This window comes from Natrix helvetica (genome assembly GCF_964273705.1).
Source record: "Natrix helvetica genome assembly, chromosome: 3".
NCBI lineage: Eukaryota > Metazoa > Chordata > Lepidosauria > Squamata > Natricidae > Natrix > Natrix helvetica.
The window spans coordinates 61,268,818-61,286,651 of record NC_138549.1 but is presented as its reverse complement, the minus strand read 5'-3'; the positions used below and the strand labels follow the sequence as shown (position 1 = coordinate 61,286,651).

Sequence of the window (17,834 nt, the reverse complement as noted above, 5' to 3'; positions counted from 1 at the left end):
GCCGAGAGGTCTAATAGGACCAGGACAGAGGAGCAGCCCCTGTCCTGGGCCCACCAGAGATCATCAACCAACATGACCAATGCAGTCTCCGTGCTGTACTCGGGCCTGAAACCTGACTGAAACGGATCCAGGTAGGCAGCTTCATCCAGGTACTGGGGAAGCTGACGTGTTACCACACTCTCGACAACCTTTGCTACAAAGCGAAGGTTGGAGACTGGACAATAGTTGGCTAAAGAAGCTGAGTCCAGGGAAGGTTCACCACCGCCTCCTTCAAGGTGGTGGGAAAGAACCCCTCTCTCAATGAAGCGTTTGTAATTGCCTGGAGCCAGCCTCATGTCACCTCCCGGGAAGCCGAAACTAACCAAGAGGGACACGGGTCCCGCTGACAAGTGGAAGCACTGAGTCTCCCCATAATCCTGTCCATGCCCTCGGGGGTCATAGGTCACAGTCAAACTCATCCCAGATAGTCTCCACAAGATTCATCCCCATGGACTCACCCGAATCTACCCAGTCAGAGTCCAAGCCTGTCCAGATCTGAGCGATTTTATCCTGCAGATATTGAAAAAATTATTCAGCCCTAAAATGCAAGGGGTCTTTCCCAGTTCCTTGGTTAAGTAAGGAGTGGGTCGCCCTAAACAGGGCGGCTGGGCAGTTATCTGCGGACGCGATAAGAGGGGGAAATGTTGCCGTTTTGCCGCTTTTATCGCCACTAAGTAGGATTTAATATGAATTCTTACTAGTGTTCAATCAGATTAGGACCGGCTGGCCCTCCAACCACTCTCTAGGTGTCTTTTCCGGCGTTTCATCTCCTGGAGCTCCTCGGTAAACCAGGGAGCTACCTGGGATCGACACCGGGTCAGAAGCCACAAAGGCACAATGTGATCCAAGGCCCCAGAGGCCGCCCTATCCCAGGCTTCCACTAGGGCTTTGGTTGAGCTGTGAGCAAGGGATTCAGGAAAAGTCCCAAGCTCCATCAGGAACCTTTCAGGGTCCATCAGGCACCTGGGGTGGAACCATCTAGTCGGTTCCACCTCCCTGCGGCGAGGGGTAGCAGTATGAAAGTCAAGCCTGATAAGGAAATGATCAGACCATGATAAGGGTTGGATAGAAATATCCCCTAAATCTAGATCATTCATCCACTGCCCAGAGACAAAAATCAGGTCGAGCGTGTGTCCCCTGTTATGGGTGGAGTCTTGGATTAACTGAGTTAGTTACTGATTCCTGGCCATGTCAATCTCTGCCTCTTCAGCAATGAGATACCACTCATATAGGTGGTTCGGTGCCCCTCGGGCCACGCAGGCATTGTAGAGGTCATCACTCAGCCCATCCTTGAACCAGCTTACCAGGATATCTTCTGGCCAGTTCACACGACATGCCAGGTCTTGGAACTCTTTGGTATACTCTGCCACTGGCTGGCGTCCCTGCTTCACAACTTTAATGCGATCGCGCGCTTTTCAGTCTGAGAGGGGGTCCTCGAACTGTTGTTGCAGGGCCATCATGAAACGGTCGAAGTCCCGCAGTTCTGGTGCATTGGCATCATGTAAAGTCACCATCCATCTGGTGGTGGTTCCTTCCAGGGCTAGGGTAACCATTCGCACTCAGGCTCCTTGGGTTCGAAAATCACACCCATATTCTTGCATGTAGGTGAGCACGTGTGCCACAATCCCAATTTTTGGGGGTTCCCATCAAATTTTACCCCCAGGGAAGGAGTTTTCCTTTCTAATTGCAGGTTTCGGGGTTGGTTGGGAGCAGTCCCCAATCCGTGCGCCAACTGGGGGGAGGGTTTGCTGGGTTCCTAGCGGTTGCTGCTGTGCCGTCAACTTGATCAGCAGGGCCCAGAGGGGGTTAGCTCCCCTGGCATCATCCAGCCCTTCCAACGCTTCTCGGTTGCCTTCTGGCTCCCTCCGGATGTTGAGATTTTCCAAAATCTCCATCACCAACTGGGTTACATGTCTTTCTAGACAATCCTCTCTCAGTGAGGCTTCATTTAGTTCCTCCTGGTCAGAGGGGGATTCTAGCTCCAATTTCCACCCTTGTTTTCGGCTACTTCAGGTAAGAGTGACTTCCCTGGTTCTCCCATCCCAGCCGTCTTTTTTCAAGATTCCGATTGACCAGCGGGGCTTCTTGGGATCCTCCAGGCTCACCTCATTCTCTCCGCCAGGGTACAAGGAACAGGTCTCTGGTTGGGGGGGGGTGTCCATCTCCCTCCAGCAGTCACTTTCCCCTTGTTCGCTGTTATGTTCAGACATGATTTGTAGGGTCCCCTCGGTAGAGTAAAATATTGTCTCTCCTGGTTGACCACTTTGCAGAGATGTTTCTTTATGTAAGGACTCCTCTCCTAACTTAAGAAAGTGAAGATTCTTGAAACGGATTATTTCAAAAGGAACCTTTAATTAAGAAGAATGTATGCCGTTAAGGCAAAGCAACATCTGAATCCCTTTAGGCAATGCAAGTGGAATTAAAGTAATAGTGATCCCTCCCCTTTATTCAGAATGCAGTTTCTGGCCAATACACAAGTGTGAAAATGTTTCCTTTACCAACTGCCCTGAGAGCCGAATAAACATACATTCCCATGGCTATCTTTTGTTAGACATTAAAGTAAGGTATCTCACATGGCCATCATAGCGCCAGACGAACAGGTGAGTCTACGAAGGAAGTGAGCGGGGTGAGGGGGGAGAGGGAACAAGTTATTCCAGCAGAGGGTTGTTTTATTACAACGGTCGCGGGGAGGGGGGGATGCGAGGACAAGAAAAGATCGCAAGGTCGGTTGGGAGACCATGGCTGCTAGCTACGCCCGGTCGTTTGTACCAACCCCCGCAGCCTAGGTGGCCAGGAACTACAGAGCCAGGGCCTGAGGCTGATGCTCTGCAATGCAAGGTCCCTGACCAACAAGGCCCCCCTCATTAACGAGTTGATCTCGGAGGGGGAGCTGGACCTTGCAGGGATAACGGAGACCTGGTTGGGTCACGAGGGTGGTTTACCCCTCGTGGAAATGTGCCCACCGGGTTTCCGTGCATTCCATCAGCCTCGGGCCCTGGGTAAGTGTGGTGGGGTGGCGGTAGTTATACGGGATTGTCTAGAGCCGAGGGAGTTCACTGTTCCTCAGATACCTGGGTGTGAGTCGCTGGGTATGAAATGGGGCCCAGGGAGGCAGTGGGGTCTGCTGATTGTATACTTGGCTCCTCGCTATACGTCAGCGGCCCTGCCTGAGCTCCTCGAGCTGGTCTCGGAGACGGCGGTTGAGATACCCAAACTTCTGGTTATGGGGGATTTCAACCTGCCGTCGACGGGAGCAGCGTCCGAGGTGGCTCGGGAGTTCATGGCTTCCATGACAGCCATGGGCCTGACCCAACTAATTCAGGGCCCCACACACGAAGGCGGCCACACACTGGACCTTGTCTTTGTATCTGAGCAGTGGACGAGTGATCTGGGAATAGGGGATTTATAGATTACGCCCCTGTCATGGTCAGATCACTCATGTCTCCGGCTGGACTTCCCTGGCGCTACCCTCCACCGCGAGGAGGCGGAGCCAGTTTGTTCAAGCTGGTACCGCCCCAAGCACTTGATGGAACCGGATAGGTTCCAGACGGAGCTTGGGCCTTTACCTGTAGCACTGACCCGCGCTCGGTCGGAGGACCTAGTCAACGCCTGGAATAGGGCGACGGCGGGGGCCTTGGACCGGGTTGCGCCTCTGCGACCTCTCCTACGGCAGTGACCCACCCGGGCTCCCTGGTACACCGAGGAGCTTAGGGTGATGAAGCGCCATAGGAGACGTCTAGAGAGCAGGTGGAGGTCCTCACGCTCCGAATCTGACCGAACACAGGTAAGAGCCTATTTACGGACCTACCTTGTGGCATTGAGAACGGCCAAACGTAGACATTGTGCCGCTCTCATTGCGTCTGCGGATAACTGCCCTGCCGCCCTGTTTAGGGTGACGCGGGAGGCACCCTTGCAGGGAAGAGCAGAGGAGTTTGGGGAATATCTGCAGGACAAAGTCGCTCAGATCCGGAGCGGATGGCCCCCCCCAGTGGACCGGACGAGCCGTCATCAGTGAGTCTTGTGAGCCCACTCTGGGAGGAGTTTGACTCTGTTGCCCCCGAGGATTTAGACGGGTTGCGTGGACGGCTGCGACCCACCACATGTTCAATGGACCCGTGCCCCTCCTGGTTGGTACTGGCATCCTGGGAGGTGACGCGAGGTTGGCTTCTGGGCCTGGTGAACGCCTCATTGAGCGAGGGTTCCTTACCGACTGCCTTGAAAGAGGCGGTGGTGAGGCCCCTGCTCAAGAGGCCTTCACTTGACCCAACGGAGCTAGCTAATTACCGTCCAGTCTCCAACCTCCCCTTTTTAGCGAAGGTTGTTGAGAATGTGGTGGCGCAGCAATTTCCACGTCGCCTCGACGAATCCGTATATCTAGACCCACACCAGTCCGGCTTCCGACCCGGGCACAGCACCGAGACAGCCTTGGTCGCGTTGGTGGATGATCTCTGGAGGGCCAGAGATAGAGGTTGCTCCTCTATCCTGGTCCTATTAGACCTCTCAGCGGCTTTTGATACCATCGACCATGGTATCCTACTGCGCCGGCTGGAGGGGATGGGAGTCGGAGGCACCGTTTTACGGTGGTTCGGCTCCTACCTCTCCGGCCGGATGCAATATGTGTTGACTGGGGGGCAGAGGTCGACCCTGAGGCCACTCTCTTGTGAGGTGCCGCAGGGGTCGGTCCTCTCACCCCTTTTGTTCAACGCATATGTGAAGCTGCTGGGTGAGATCATCCGTGGTTTTGGGGTTGAGTACCATCTGTACGCTGATGATACTCAGTTGTACATCTCAACCCCAAGCCACCCCAACGAGGCTGTCGAAGTGATGTCCCGGTGTTTGGAAGCCGTCGGGGTCTGGATGGGGGACAACAGACTCAAACTCAACCCCTCCAAGATTGAGTGGCTGTGGCTACCAGCACCTCGGTTCAGCCAGCTGATTCCATCACTGGCCATAGGGGGCGAACAATTGCCCCCTGTGGAACGGGCGCGCAATTTGGGCGTCCTCCTAAATGCCCGGCTGTCAATGGATGATCATGTGGCAGCCGTGGCAAGGGGGGGTGTTCCACCAAGTTCGCCTGGTGAGCCAATTGCGCCCCCTTCTGGACCGTGATGCCCTACGCACAGTCACTCATGCACTGGTGACGTCTCGCCTGGACTACTGTAACGCTCTCTACATGGGGCTTCCCTTGGGACGCGCCCGAAGACTGCAGCTAGTCCAGAACGCAGCCGCGCGGGTAGTCATGGGGAGTACTAGGTACTCCCACGTAACACCTCTCCTGCGCGAGCTGCACTGGCTGCCTGTAGTCTTTCGAGTGCGTTTCAAGGTTCTGATCACCATCTTTAAAGCGCTCCATGGCATAGGGCCTAGTTACCTGCGGGATCGCATCCTCCCACATACATCCCTGCGGCCAATTCGCTCTCACAGGGAGGGCCTTCTCCTGGTGCCGTCCACGAGGCAATGCCAACGGGCGACACCGAGGAGTAGGGCCTTCTCTGTGATGGGCCCAACCCTCTGGACTAACCTCCCCCCCGACATTAGAACCACTACTGACCTCCGCTCCTTCCGACAGAAACTGAAGACACACCTGTTCCGACTGGCTGGTCTGGCATAATTTATAACGTCTACCTCCTGGCATACACATTCTTACTGGTTTTTAGAGGGATAGTGTTTTAAATTTAACCTGATATGACATTGGGATTTTAAACTTTTGTACCGATTTATTTATTTAGCTGTACAGTTTGGCATATTTTATCCTCCTCTCATACATGTATTTATGTAGTTATTACTATGTTTTAATTTGTTGTATTTTGATACGGACTGTACACCGCCCCGAGTCCCTTTCGGGAGAGGGGGCGGTATATAAACGCTAATAAATAATAATAATAATAATAATAATAATAATAATAATAATAATAATAATAATAATAATAATAATAATAAACATCCCTCCAGAGATACTGAGATCTCCGGCCTTCTGGCACCAGGAAAGCAGTTGTAAAATATCAGTTGTCATGGGCACCTCCAATAAATTGACTCCCAACTGAATGGCAGTATTACGTTTAGGGATCTGACACTTAGACTTATATACTGCTTCTTAGTGCTTTACAGCCCTAAGCAGTTTAAAGTGTCAGCATATTGCCCCCAACAATCCTCATTTTAGCAACCTCAGAATGATGGAAGGCTGACTCAATCTTGAGCTGTTGAGACTCGAACTGCCCAACTGCTGTAGCTGACAATCAGCAGAAGTAGCCTGCAGTACTGCATTCTAACCACTGTGCCATCATGGCTCTTAAGGAGGGCTTACCTCTGTAAAATATGCAATTGTCATCAAGACCAGGCTCCTAACTGATTGCCTAAGTGATCAACATAATCAAAGCACAATTCTGACCTATCTATTTTTGATTTTCTTTGTGACAGGATTTTTGCAGTGAAGTGCAACACTTGTTTGGAAGCAATTACACCCAGTGAGTTTGTTATGCGAGCTCAGAAAAGTGTATACCATGTAGGTTGCTTCTGCTGTTGTGTCTGTGAGAAACAGCTTCAGAAGGGAGATGAATTTGTCCTTAAGGATGGCCAACTGCTGTGCAGGAATGACTATGAGAAGGAACATGAAAGGCTCAGCATTGGAAGTCCAGCCCCATCAGATTCTGGTAAGGCAGAACCACTTATTTTGTTGGGAGCATTGATGAGGCAGCAACGTTTTTTGTTAGTATCATGCTGTTTATAAGGTTTAATATTTCCCAGAAATAGCTGTCCCTGAGGTTAAGGATCGCACAACAATAGAAAAGTATGCTTTATTAAGAAGTTCATATTATTCCAGTAGATTAAGCAAAGGCAACAACACTTAAAAGTATTAAAACTAAGGGATAAAATTTATTTACGTATGTCTATTTCACCTTATTTTTTTATATAAACAATTCAAGGCAGCAAATGTACCTAATTCATCCTCTTATTTTCCCCACGGCAATCCTGTAAAGAAGACTGGGCTGAGAGAGAGGGATTGGCCCAAAGTCACCCAGCTGGTTTTTGTGCCTAAAATAGTGATTAAAATTAAAGTATGATTAATTCTTTACCTGCTTAATCCATCAATAATTTCAAACATTCTACAATGGATCCAGATGTGGCTGGTAATAAAGTAAATAACATGCTCACCCCCTGTACTTGTGTACAGTTTGTCAGAATTTTTGCTCTTAGCTCTGATCTTATAAATAAGACATCAGTTCCTTGAAGTCACATTTCTAGAGGCAAAGAAGTTACCAGAGGTAACTTGAAATAATATTTTTGATCATTTCACCCCTAGTACTTCTTTACACTAGACTTGACATATCCAGTTCCTGCAACTGTTCTTCATATGTTTTAGCCTCCCTAATCATCTTTGTTGCTTTTCTCATTGTAATGAACGAAACTGGATGCAATATTCCAATTGTGGTCTTACCGAGGCATTTAAAAACAGTTCTAAAACTTCACATGATCTTGATTCTGTCCCTCTGTTAATGCTGTCAATTAGCAGCTACAGCACACTGCTGGCTCTATTTAAGTGATTGTGCAGTAGAACTCCTAAATCTCTCTTACAGTTACTGCTGTTGAGCTTAAGTACCACATATTCCATACTTGTACATTTGGTTTTTCTTGCCTAACTGTAAAACCTTATTTTTTTCACCCCTGAATTTCATTTTGTGGAATAGGACCCAGTGTTCAAGTCTGTCGAGATCCTTCTGAATCTTTAGCCTATCTTCTGGAGTATTGGCTACTCCTCCTAGCTTGATGTTGTCTGCAAATTTGATGAGTTTCCCTTTTATCCCCTCATCTAAATTATTTATGAAGATGTTGAAGAATACTGGGTCTAAGACAGAACCTTGAGGGACTCCTCTGTATCAGTCGGTCCATATAGATATAGTTCCTATAAGTACTACAGGTTGTGTCAATTAGTCAGCCAGTTATGAATCCATCTGGTGGTGATACTGTCTAATCCACATTTTTCTATCTTACCAAGTAGTAGGTTATGGTCTATCTTGCCAAATGACTTACTAAAGTCCACAGCATTTCTCTGGTTCACTATTTTGTCAAAAAGATAATATTTGTTTGGTATGGTCCATTTTTGACAAACTCGTGTTGGCTTCTGATTATAACTTTGCTTGTCTCTAGGGCATAAATCTTATATGTACACACAAACCTCAAGAGCCAAAAACAATGAGCCAAAGGAAAAAGGAAGTTCAGCCTTACAAATTGTTCTTTAGACTCTTGAACTAATTAGGTGTTTTGTTGATGAGTACTTCTCTGAATCATTATGCTCCTTTTCCTCTGGGTAACTTATTCTTTTCTATGGAGCACAGAAGAAAGAAAGGAAAATACTTCTGAGTCTGGAAATATCACCCCATTACCTCACTGTTAATTCCATATTGACAGATTTGCAAGTAACTTTGGAAATTCTTAAGATGTTTATGTGAAGTATTTCAATCCCATGATAAAAGAATCTGATTTAGAGCTGCTTTCCTGTTCAAATGTTATTAGCTATTGAACTTGATGCCAGAGGCTGGCCACGCCCATCCTCTGCATCTCCTATTACTGCCTGTCATACTTTTGAGTTTCCTAAAATTTGGATCTCATAGTCAATAGAAGCTTTTCATCAAAACTAGAATCATTTTAAAGAAAGTATAGATATAAATTCCCATTTTTAGATGAATTGTGTTTTATTGCTTACTTTGGAAATGCCAGTTTTAACAGGAATGCATTATTTGAAAATAATAGTCCCATCTAAAACAGAATCAGCAAAATACTGCCATCTTCTGGCAAATATGTAGTTTTCTGGCTATCAAAATTAAGTAATAGGATAGCTTAAAAATGAAAAAAAAATCAATGAAGAAATACAATGATTTTTCCCCAGTGCTGGCTGAGACTCTTTCAGTTGCTAGTAGCCTGGTTTGCAAAAATTACTTTGAAACTAAACTTTTAAATTACTTTAAAAATTACTTAATACAATTGTACCAAGCCATCTCTTGCCAACTCTGAACAGGAGTTGCTTCCCACTTGTTAGAGTGAAGATGTTCACGGTAACATCTTACCACTGCATTGGTCTTTAGGGCCAGCATTAATATTCCTGTTCCATATTAGGTAAAGGGTTTTCTTAATGATACCACTGTCTTATCCATTACTTTGCCATTTTATATAAAATCCATCCAGATTTAATTATGCTATTTCAGCAGTATCAATGCAAATAAAAAAAATTTCACAATAATTGAGCAGAGAGTTTCTCATCTTTGTACTTGTGATCAGAAACAATATTGTTATTATAATATAAATAGCTATTGATCTCCATCATTCGCATGGGAATTCCCTCATCCTTGTGGAAGATCAGCCCACTGGATAGAATTTTGGTTTCAATTTGTGCAGCATCTTTTGTTTCATTGTTTGTCACCATTGCCAATGTGCTATTCTTTACTTAAAACCACTTGATTTTGGAACTATTTGCATATAATTTAACAATCCTAAAGCACTGTTCTAAATGGAAAGCCTCTTGGAGTTTTCCAGATTCCTGTATGAGGCCCGGCATCTCCAAGGGTTGTCTTAATTTGTTGCACACTCTGTTGCAAGCACATTTAGCTTAGCAGCATAAGTAGACAGTAACTCAGAACAAAGTAGGAATGCAAGCAAGAACAGACCTTCTCCGGGACGTTTAGTCAGCTTCCCCCAGCTATGAAATGGCAGCAGATTCCTGCTTGGTCAGTATCTTTCTTTACAATCCCATTTAGAAACCCAAGGGATCAAGTAGCAGGACCATCTTTGTGAGAAAATGAAGATAAAGCACAAAATACTGGAAGCCATATGTTGTCCATAATCTGTAAAGCCCCTCATTCAATGATTCCCTCTTCTAACCCCCAGTGGCCAAGCCTAAGTAAACAGAGGCCTGTGAAAGAAGTGCCTTCTTTCCAATTAAAAGTGCACTAACATCGCTCCTTCCCCTAATTCCCTCAAACCAAAGAATTTTTTCATCTTTTTCATGAATCCAGTATTTCATTGCTTTCCCTATTGAGTCGAGGTCAGTGCAGACAATATACACCGCCTGTTGTCCTTTGCCATGTGACATAAGGTGGAGTTTTAAAGATTAATTAATTCCTACCCTGTCTGTGGAGGAGAGTTAATTAAAAGCATTGCTTATGTTAAAGCAGAATCAACTTTCCATTATTTGGGGGGATTTGGTAAGCAGGTGTTTGGGGATGTTGAAGCTATTTTTCTTTCTTTGGATAGGATTCTCTCAGCACCATTTTTCCAATCGGTCATTTTAAACTTTCTCTGTTTCATGCTTCAAATGCAATCAGAGGTGGGAAATATTTTATCACTCTAATTCTCTTAAATTTTCTTCAGTCTTCCATTTTCAAGCTCTCAACAATCCCCTAGCCTTGTTGGGAGTGGTGGGAATTCCAAATCAGTACAGTTGTGGGATAATAGATTTGGACAAAGGAAATACAGCAGGAATAAAGTCTGATTCTTTTTAGAATACTGAGGATAAGTGTTTATTTGTTCTAGTTTAAAATTTGGTAATTGGTAAGCTACACATCCAGGTTAAGGCTCCAAAACACATTTACAAACTTGCAAATAGTTTGTAAGAGTTTAAAAGAGTAAGAGTGTAAAAAAATAAATGACCCTAAATGAGATAACAGTATGCAAATAGACCAGGATAAACTTCCTACCTACAGCCACTTGCTTCAAAATTTTATCCCTGCCTTGCATTGGGGTTTTAAAAAGCGAATTCAATGCAAATCATTTTTTTTTAGTTTCCACAAAATTAGAAGTGCCACTAACCCTACCATGCAAATTAATTTTAAATTCTCATTAATCTTCATTTATAGCTGCAATATATCCAGCTATTCCTGGTAGGGCTGCAATGCAATTCTTCAAGATCAAGAATTAGAAGAGAAAAACCACTGATTCCTTTTACTTCCAGTTGTCTCATGTTCTGTGATTTGCATTCAAAAGAAATTGAATGTCTGAAAACACATTTTAAAAAGCTATTTTTTAAAATTAGAACAGTAATCTCATTATGCCAATACTTTCATATATTCTGTCATTTTTACAATGGTATTTTGATTTCATGTAGACTTTGACTACATAGACTTAAATATTAACATGATATTAACATGATACAATGGAATGTACTCAATTTAGATTGCAAGTTGGAGTTAAAATTTGAATGTGTCACATGTTTGTTTAAAACTACATTCTCTGAATGTAGACATCAGTCATAATACAAAGTGATTTATAAGGTGGTAAACATACTTAATATTCTTTCTTCCTCCTGTTTCCCTGACAACCACACACCTGTGAGGCAAGTGCATACCAACATGTACACACATGTACTGCACGGCACTTTATTGGAAGTAGCTTCACAAATTGCATCTGTGTTCATTTATTAAAGTTTTTGTGCAACATTTTAAAGCTAAATATTTTAATTATAGCAATTTGTGAATTTTATTGCAATGGGTTGTTTTCATATTATAAGGTAAAAGTGATGAGGAGGCCAGCTTCTGCAAAATGGAAGAGACTGGGAAAGCATCTGAAGAGATCAGGGATCATAAACGGCCCAAGCGGCCCCGGACAATCCTAACCACACAGCAACGCCGAGCATTTAAAGCATCATTTGAAGTATCTTCTAAGCCATGTAGGAAGGTACATTTTAATAATTAGAAGACATTGGAATCCTATATGTAGGATCTGTTATGGTTGGCAGTTTTTACTGACTAAGGTCTTTGTATCCCAAGATACTTATAGAGATTGATGTTTCCATAACTCATGCATATTGTGATCCAAAAACAATAATTCTTTATATTTCTAATTTAATTTATAAGGGTCACCCCATTCAGCACAGACTCTGGGCTGCATGCAATTAAATCTAATACATCGCTTCTGTCCTGGCTCCATAAAAAAGTCATTAAAAATGCAGTAAGTGCTCCTCCATATTAATCTGAAACCCAACCAAAATTCATCTAGCTCAAGGGTCTACAACTTTAAACACTCCAAGAGCCATTTGGACCCGCTTCCCACAGAAAACAAAACACCGGGAGCTACAAAACCTGGGTGGGCATGGCCAACTTGACATCACTCTCTCCCACCAGTCACATGACCTCCCCCAGCCATGTCTATCCAGGTTTTGTGTCTCCTGGTGTTTTCTTTTCTCATCTCTCTCTCTCTCTCTCTCTCTCTCTCTCATCTCTTTCTTTCTCCCATCTCTTTCCCTCTCTTCCTCCCCCTATCTCTTTCTATGGCTCTATCTCTCTCTTTCTCTCTAATATCTCTTTCACTCGCTCTCTCATCTCTTTTTCTCTATCCCCCCTCTGTCTTCCTCTCTCCCTCTCTCCCTCTCTCCCTCTCATCTCTCTTTCTCTATCTCCCTACCCCTCTCTTATCTCTCTTTTTCTCTCTCTCATCTCTTTCTCTCTTTCTCCCTCTATCTCTCTTTCTCTCTCATCTCTCTCTTTCTCTCTCATCTCTTTGTCTCCCCCCATCTCTCTCTATGACTCTAACTATATCTCTCTTTTTCTCTTATACCTCTCTCTCTCTCATCTCTCTATGTCTCTCTCTTTCTCTCTTTCTCTCTCTCTTTCTTTCTCTCCCTCCCTCCCCCACTCCCCATCCCCACTTCCCAACCCCCACACCCAGGGAATAACTGTAAGGAAATTTGGCCACGTTCTCTCTCTCTCTCTCTGGAAAGATACAAAAATAAATCTTGGGTTGCAAAAGGAGTGACTGTCAGGCTGTTACATCATAGCACCACAAGATTGCTGCCTTAGATCGCTGCACGCACTTCAAAGAAGCATCATCCCAACCCTACTTCTGGCCTTGGTTGGTGCTGGATGTGCTCCCTGAGAGAGTGAGTTGCCAAGGGTGAGTGGGGCAGGGAATGGGCTCTAGGAGAGGGGGGGACCCCATCTCCCCCATTGTGATGCACACTAGCTTTCACTGTGCTGCACAAGGAACTGCAAGAACAGAGGAAGGATCATGGAGGGGGTATTGCATCTTCCCCCCTGCCTCATGCCAAAAGGAAAGCCAGCCAGGCTTCTCCTCCTAGAATCCCCCCTACCCTTCCCCCTGCTTCCTTCCCCCTTTCCAAATCCAATTCGGGAGGAGCATGCGCTGAAACATTTGTTGGGGTGACATCGGAGCACGCCTTCTGATCCTCTGGTGCCCAGCCCGCAACTCTCTGCACTCCTCCAGGCCCTGCTTGCTGAGGAGGGGGGAGCAGCCCTGATGCATCCTCTGTCCCCCCCATTGCCGCAGCCATCGCTGCCCGGCCTCCTCAAAGGGGCACCACATTTCAAAGGCAGCAGCTCGCGTTGGAGGTGCTGAACAGTGGGACAGCTGCGAGAGCTGGGCCAGGCCTCTCCACTGTCTGACTCACCAATGGGGACACTTCTGCCGAGCCAGCCACCTCCCCCCACTGGGCTTTTGTGCCTGGTGCTCAGCCGGGGGAGGGGAACACTTTCCCAAGCTGCCCCCTTCTTTCTCTTGGCCTCACCAATGAGGAGGAAGGAAAGCCAGGCTTGGGGGAAGGCCCCTACCCTGAAAGATCTGCCCCCCCCCACTTCTCTCCCAGCCTTCTTTGATGGAAGCAATAGCAAATGTACTGTGACAAAGGTGGAATGCTGTTGCCCCATAACTTCGCTCCCACACTAAGGCTCTGCCCATCACCATGGCCATGAGAGGGTGACAGCTCTTTCATCCCTCTGCCATGACAGGGCCACTGGGGGCCCAGAAGAGGGGTGAAAGAGCTGCATGCAACTCTAGGTTGCCAACACCCGGTCTAGATTTTTTATTTTATTTTATTTATTTATTTGAACTTATTAGTCGCCCCCTCTCCCCACAGGGACTCGGGGCGACGTACAAAAGCAACAATCAAAACAGTATCATATAGAGGAGGTAAAAATAAATAAATAAATTACAGTGCTTAGAAAAAGTTAAAACCCCAATAACATTAAAAATTTAAAAACTAAAATTAACAGTTAAAAAATGCCCAAGGGGTGGAGAAGTTGTAGAGTTATGCCAGGCCGGCTAGTCGAAACAGGTAGGTCTTCAGTTTCATCCAAATTTTCTATTTGGATAAGTAGAATAACTAATTCTTTAACAATCATCTGGAGCTGGAGCCTGTCTGCCTTTTCCTCAATATTACCTAGAAAGATTGGAGACTGAATTAAAACAGATCCAATGATGGCTTCTTGAGGAGGGGATGCACCACTGTCTTCAAGGAGATTAAACCATCTCTCTTTCAAGAATGATGGATCCAACCATACATCATCTCCTGGGTGGCCTTAACTAAGCAGGAGGGGCATGGATCTAATAAACAAGCGGCCTTACTGACAGTCTCAAAGAACCTCTCTACCTCCTCTTCTTCTTCTGTGTCTAGATCAACATTTAAATTGCCAAAATGAAGCCACCTTCTTGGCTTTGTCATTTGCCAAAAATAAGTCATTATTGGTACATATTTCTGGTAGTAGCCGACCAGTGATGTGCGGTGAGGTTTATGGCTGGTGAGGCACTGATGTCATCACAATCTTTTTATTAAAATGCCTTTGTAATACAGGGGGTTTTAATAAAAGGATTCATGCCATTTTGTCCCATCCTTGCACATTTTGAAGGGGTGGTGGACAAGAGCATATCGCCGAGGACCTTATGCGGTGACCATCAGTGGCCAACAACAACAACAAAAGAGATTTGGGGGTGGGGAGCAAGGAGCCGAGGAGTTCCTTGTTGTGTTTTCCACAAGGGAGGACAGTCCCTACGAGGGGGGGGGAGGAGATGATTATGATGATGACAATTAAGTATCAAAAACCTTTTGAGTTTGACAATATAATACCTTATCCAAAATTATAAATAATCTTATTTTCAGATGCATTTTTTTGCCATCTGTTATTTTCTTTTTAAAAAATCAGACTTGCTTCCAATTTGTGCCTTCTGGCAAACTGCAGTTTTCTTGGCAAGTGATCCAGCTTGCCATTGCTTTCGTCATAGGTCTGAGAAAGTTAGTTTCTTTCTTTCTTTCTTTCTTTCTTTCTTTCTTTCTTTCTTTCTTTCTTTCTTTCTTTCTTTCTTTCTTTTCTCTTCCTTTCTTTCCCCCTGATTTGTTTCCCTCTCTTTTCTCTGTCTCTCATTCTCTCCCTTCAGCTCTCTTTCATTTCTCTCTCCCTCTCCCCCTTATCTCTCTAATTTGTTTCCCTCTCTTTTCCCTCTCTCCCATTCTCTCCTTCCAGCTCTTTCATTTCTCTCTATCTATCTCTCTTTCTCCCCTTTTCTCTTTCATCTCTTTCTTGCGCGTGCAAACAAAATACCCCAGGATCACGGTGGCGGGGACAGCAACTCCTTCTGCTGCACTGCGGAGAAGAGCCACGCTGTGCAGGAGACTCCTTAGCGCTAGACTCAGGTCAGCGCGAGCCACGGTCCCATTCCCCTCCTTCCTGAGCCAACAGGAAGGGGACTGCAGCTCACGCTGACCTGAGTCTAGCGCTGAGGAGTCTCCTGCACAGCGTGGCTCTTCACAGCACAGCGGAAGGAGTTGCTGTCCCCACCACCGTGATTCTGGGGTATTACTATGAGGCAGGAGAACTGTGTGCCTTACCTACCTCAGGATTTTTTAGGCTTTTAACCCTCGCTTAACTCTGCTCGAGTGATTATAAAATGCCTAAAAAGTCAGACTAGATGAGGCATGCAGTTCTCCTGCCTCATAGTAGAGGGCGCTTTTTTAGAGGCTTTTTTAAACAGTTAGGCAGTCATTCACGGTGAGGCAGCAGCTAGCTAGCCTCACCTCAGCACTCGTCTTTTCCCTTTTACATTTTTTTTCTTTTCGTGCCTCCCCTGCCTCCCCTGACTGCACGTCACTGTAGCCGACATACCAGCAAACCTGGCATTTAAACAGGATCATTATCTAAAGACCTGGCAACAGGATGATATTAGAAACTGGAAGAAAACGTCTATGGAGATTCTCAGGTGCTTTTCCAAAAAGGCAACTGGACTGTTTTTTCCTTGAGGAGGAAGAAAGCATTTCACTTCTCATCCAAGAAGTTTCATCAGTTATAATTGTGGGGAAATGGAAGGATAGGCACTGACCAGGAGTGAAATCAACTTACCTTCGCTACCGGTTTGCAAATGTGAGCGCACTGTGTGTGGGTTTTCTGTAAATTTCAAAGTTAAGGCTTCTGTCTTCTTTAATGTGCACTGCACAGTCCAGGAAAGCAAGACTGTTTTCTTTAACATGTTCCCACGTGAACTTAATATATATGTCCACAGAGTTGATATGTTTAGTGAAAGCTTCCACTTCCTGTGTTTCAAACTTGACCTAAGTATGGTCCATATACCTATACCACTGGTTTAATATACTAGTGAATGAGTGGAAAACCTGTGAAAGATTTTAGAACTTTGGTTTTTACCTTTTCCATGTAGAGATTGGCCACAATGGGGAACACAGGTGAACCCATGGTGCAACCATGTTTTTGTCTGTAGAAACCTTTATTGTATTTAAAATAGGTAGTGGTTAGGCAGAGGTCCAACATGGCACATATGTGATCTGGGCTGAGGATAGTTCTGTTGCCTAATGTGCTGTCTTATAGCAGACGTTTCTAACTGGCTCTTCATCAAATCACTCTGATTCATGTGATCTTGATGACACAAATAAACCCTCAAGTGGCCTCAATGGATCTCTGAGAAAGTGCTAACGACCAGATGACTGCAAAGAAATACAGTCCTTCCATTCCCCCCTGTACCATCCTGTCAGAACCTATCCTTCCATCTCCCCACTGTCATAACTGGTAAAGCTTTGAAGAAGAAGAGTGAAACATCTTCTTCTCCTTCCTCAAGGAAAAAACAGTCCAGTTGCCATTTTGAAAAAGCACTTTTAGGAACTGGAAGGTGACATCAATATTAAATATTGACTCTGACGTCCCTGTGTATAGCCTACTCCCAGCTTCCTCTCATATCTCTCTCTGCTGATCACCGCTCAGATGGAACTGCCTGCCCTGTTCCCTCTGTCACTCACATGTACCCTGATCCCACCATCAGTCACAGCAGGCTCCCACACTGCTTCTGCATTCAGCAGGCACAAGAAAGCCAGATTCTTAGAAAAGATGCCCATATATTCTTACTATTATCCTACACATCTCTAACAACTTTTCTAGCCCCTAATTCCATCAGTATCAGTTGCTGGAATAATACTAAATCATATACTCTAGTCTGCAATACCAAACTAGTCAAAGATCTTAGTCATGAATCACATGACCAGTCCAGCAGGGAAGCTCTGCAAGCTTTCAAATGAAAAATGTTGTCTAGCATGGAACCTGTGGGCAGGAACCATTAGGTGTATTTAAGAGGCCTATGCTCAAGGAACTGCAATGTTCAGACAAGTCTGACACTTTTACCCCCAACCAATTCAGAATCCACTACCTTGTCTCCTCACCACAATATCATAAAGAGTATCTGCTTTCTAGACGAGAGCCAGACGTCGCAACGACTAATAGTCCGAGACTGCCGTTGATTCTTTTACTGCTGTAACGGTCCATATGGACCTAAGCCGACCCGGAGGGATGGTGAAAGGGAGAGAAATCCTTGCTGGTCACAGGGCAAAGCCCCTGTTTGACCCAAGGGAAGCTCTCCAAAGCGGCGGTAAATAGACAGCCCCCAGGCTGACAAAGTCGGAGATGGCTCCGGAGGAAAGGCAGTGAAAGTGGAAGTGAGTCTATTTGGTGAGATTTTTTTTTCTTTGAGAATGATCGCCCAAAGAAACTTTTTTTTCTAGGATAAATTAATCCTTTAAGCTA

At 45.3% G+C, this 17,834-nt stretch overlaps 1 protein-coding gene across 1 annotated transcript in view; it reads left to right on the top strand.

Moving 5' to 3' along the window:
- LMX1A (LIM homeobox transcription factor 1 alpha) overlaps positions 1-17,834 on the top strand; it is a 52,022-nt gene that overhangs the window by 23,567 nt on the left and 10,621 nt on the right. The window contains exons 2-3 of the mRNA XM_081948920.1: positions 6,457-6,689; positions 11,537-11,703. Coding sequence (XP_081805046.1) covers positions 6,515-6,689; positions 11,537-11,703 — 342 coding nt within the window. The 5' untranslated portion in view covers positions 6,457-6,514. The remainder of the gene's footprint in view (positions 1-6,456; positions 6,690-11,536; positions 11,704-17,834) is intronic.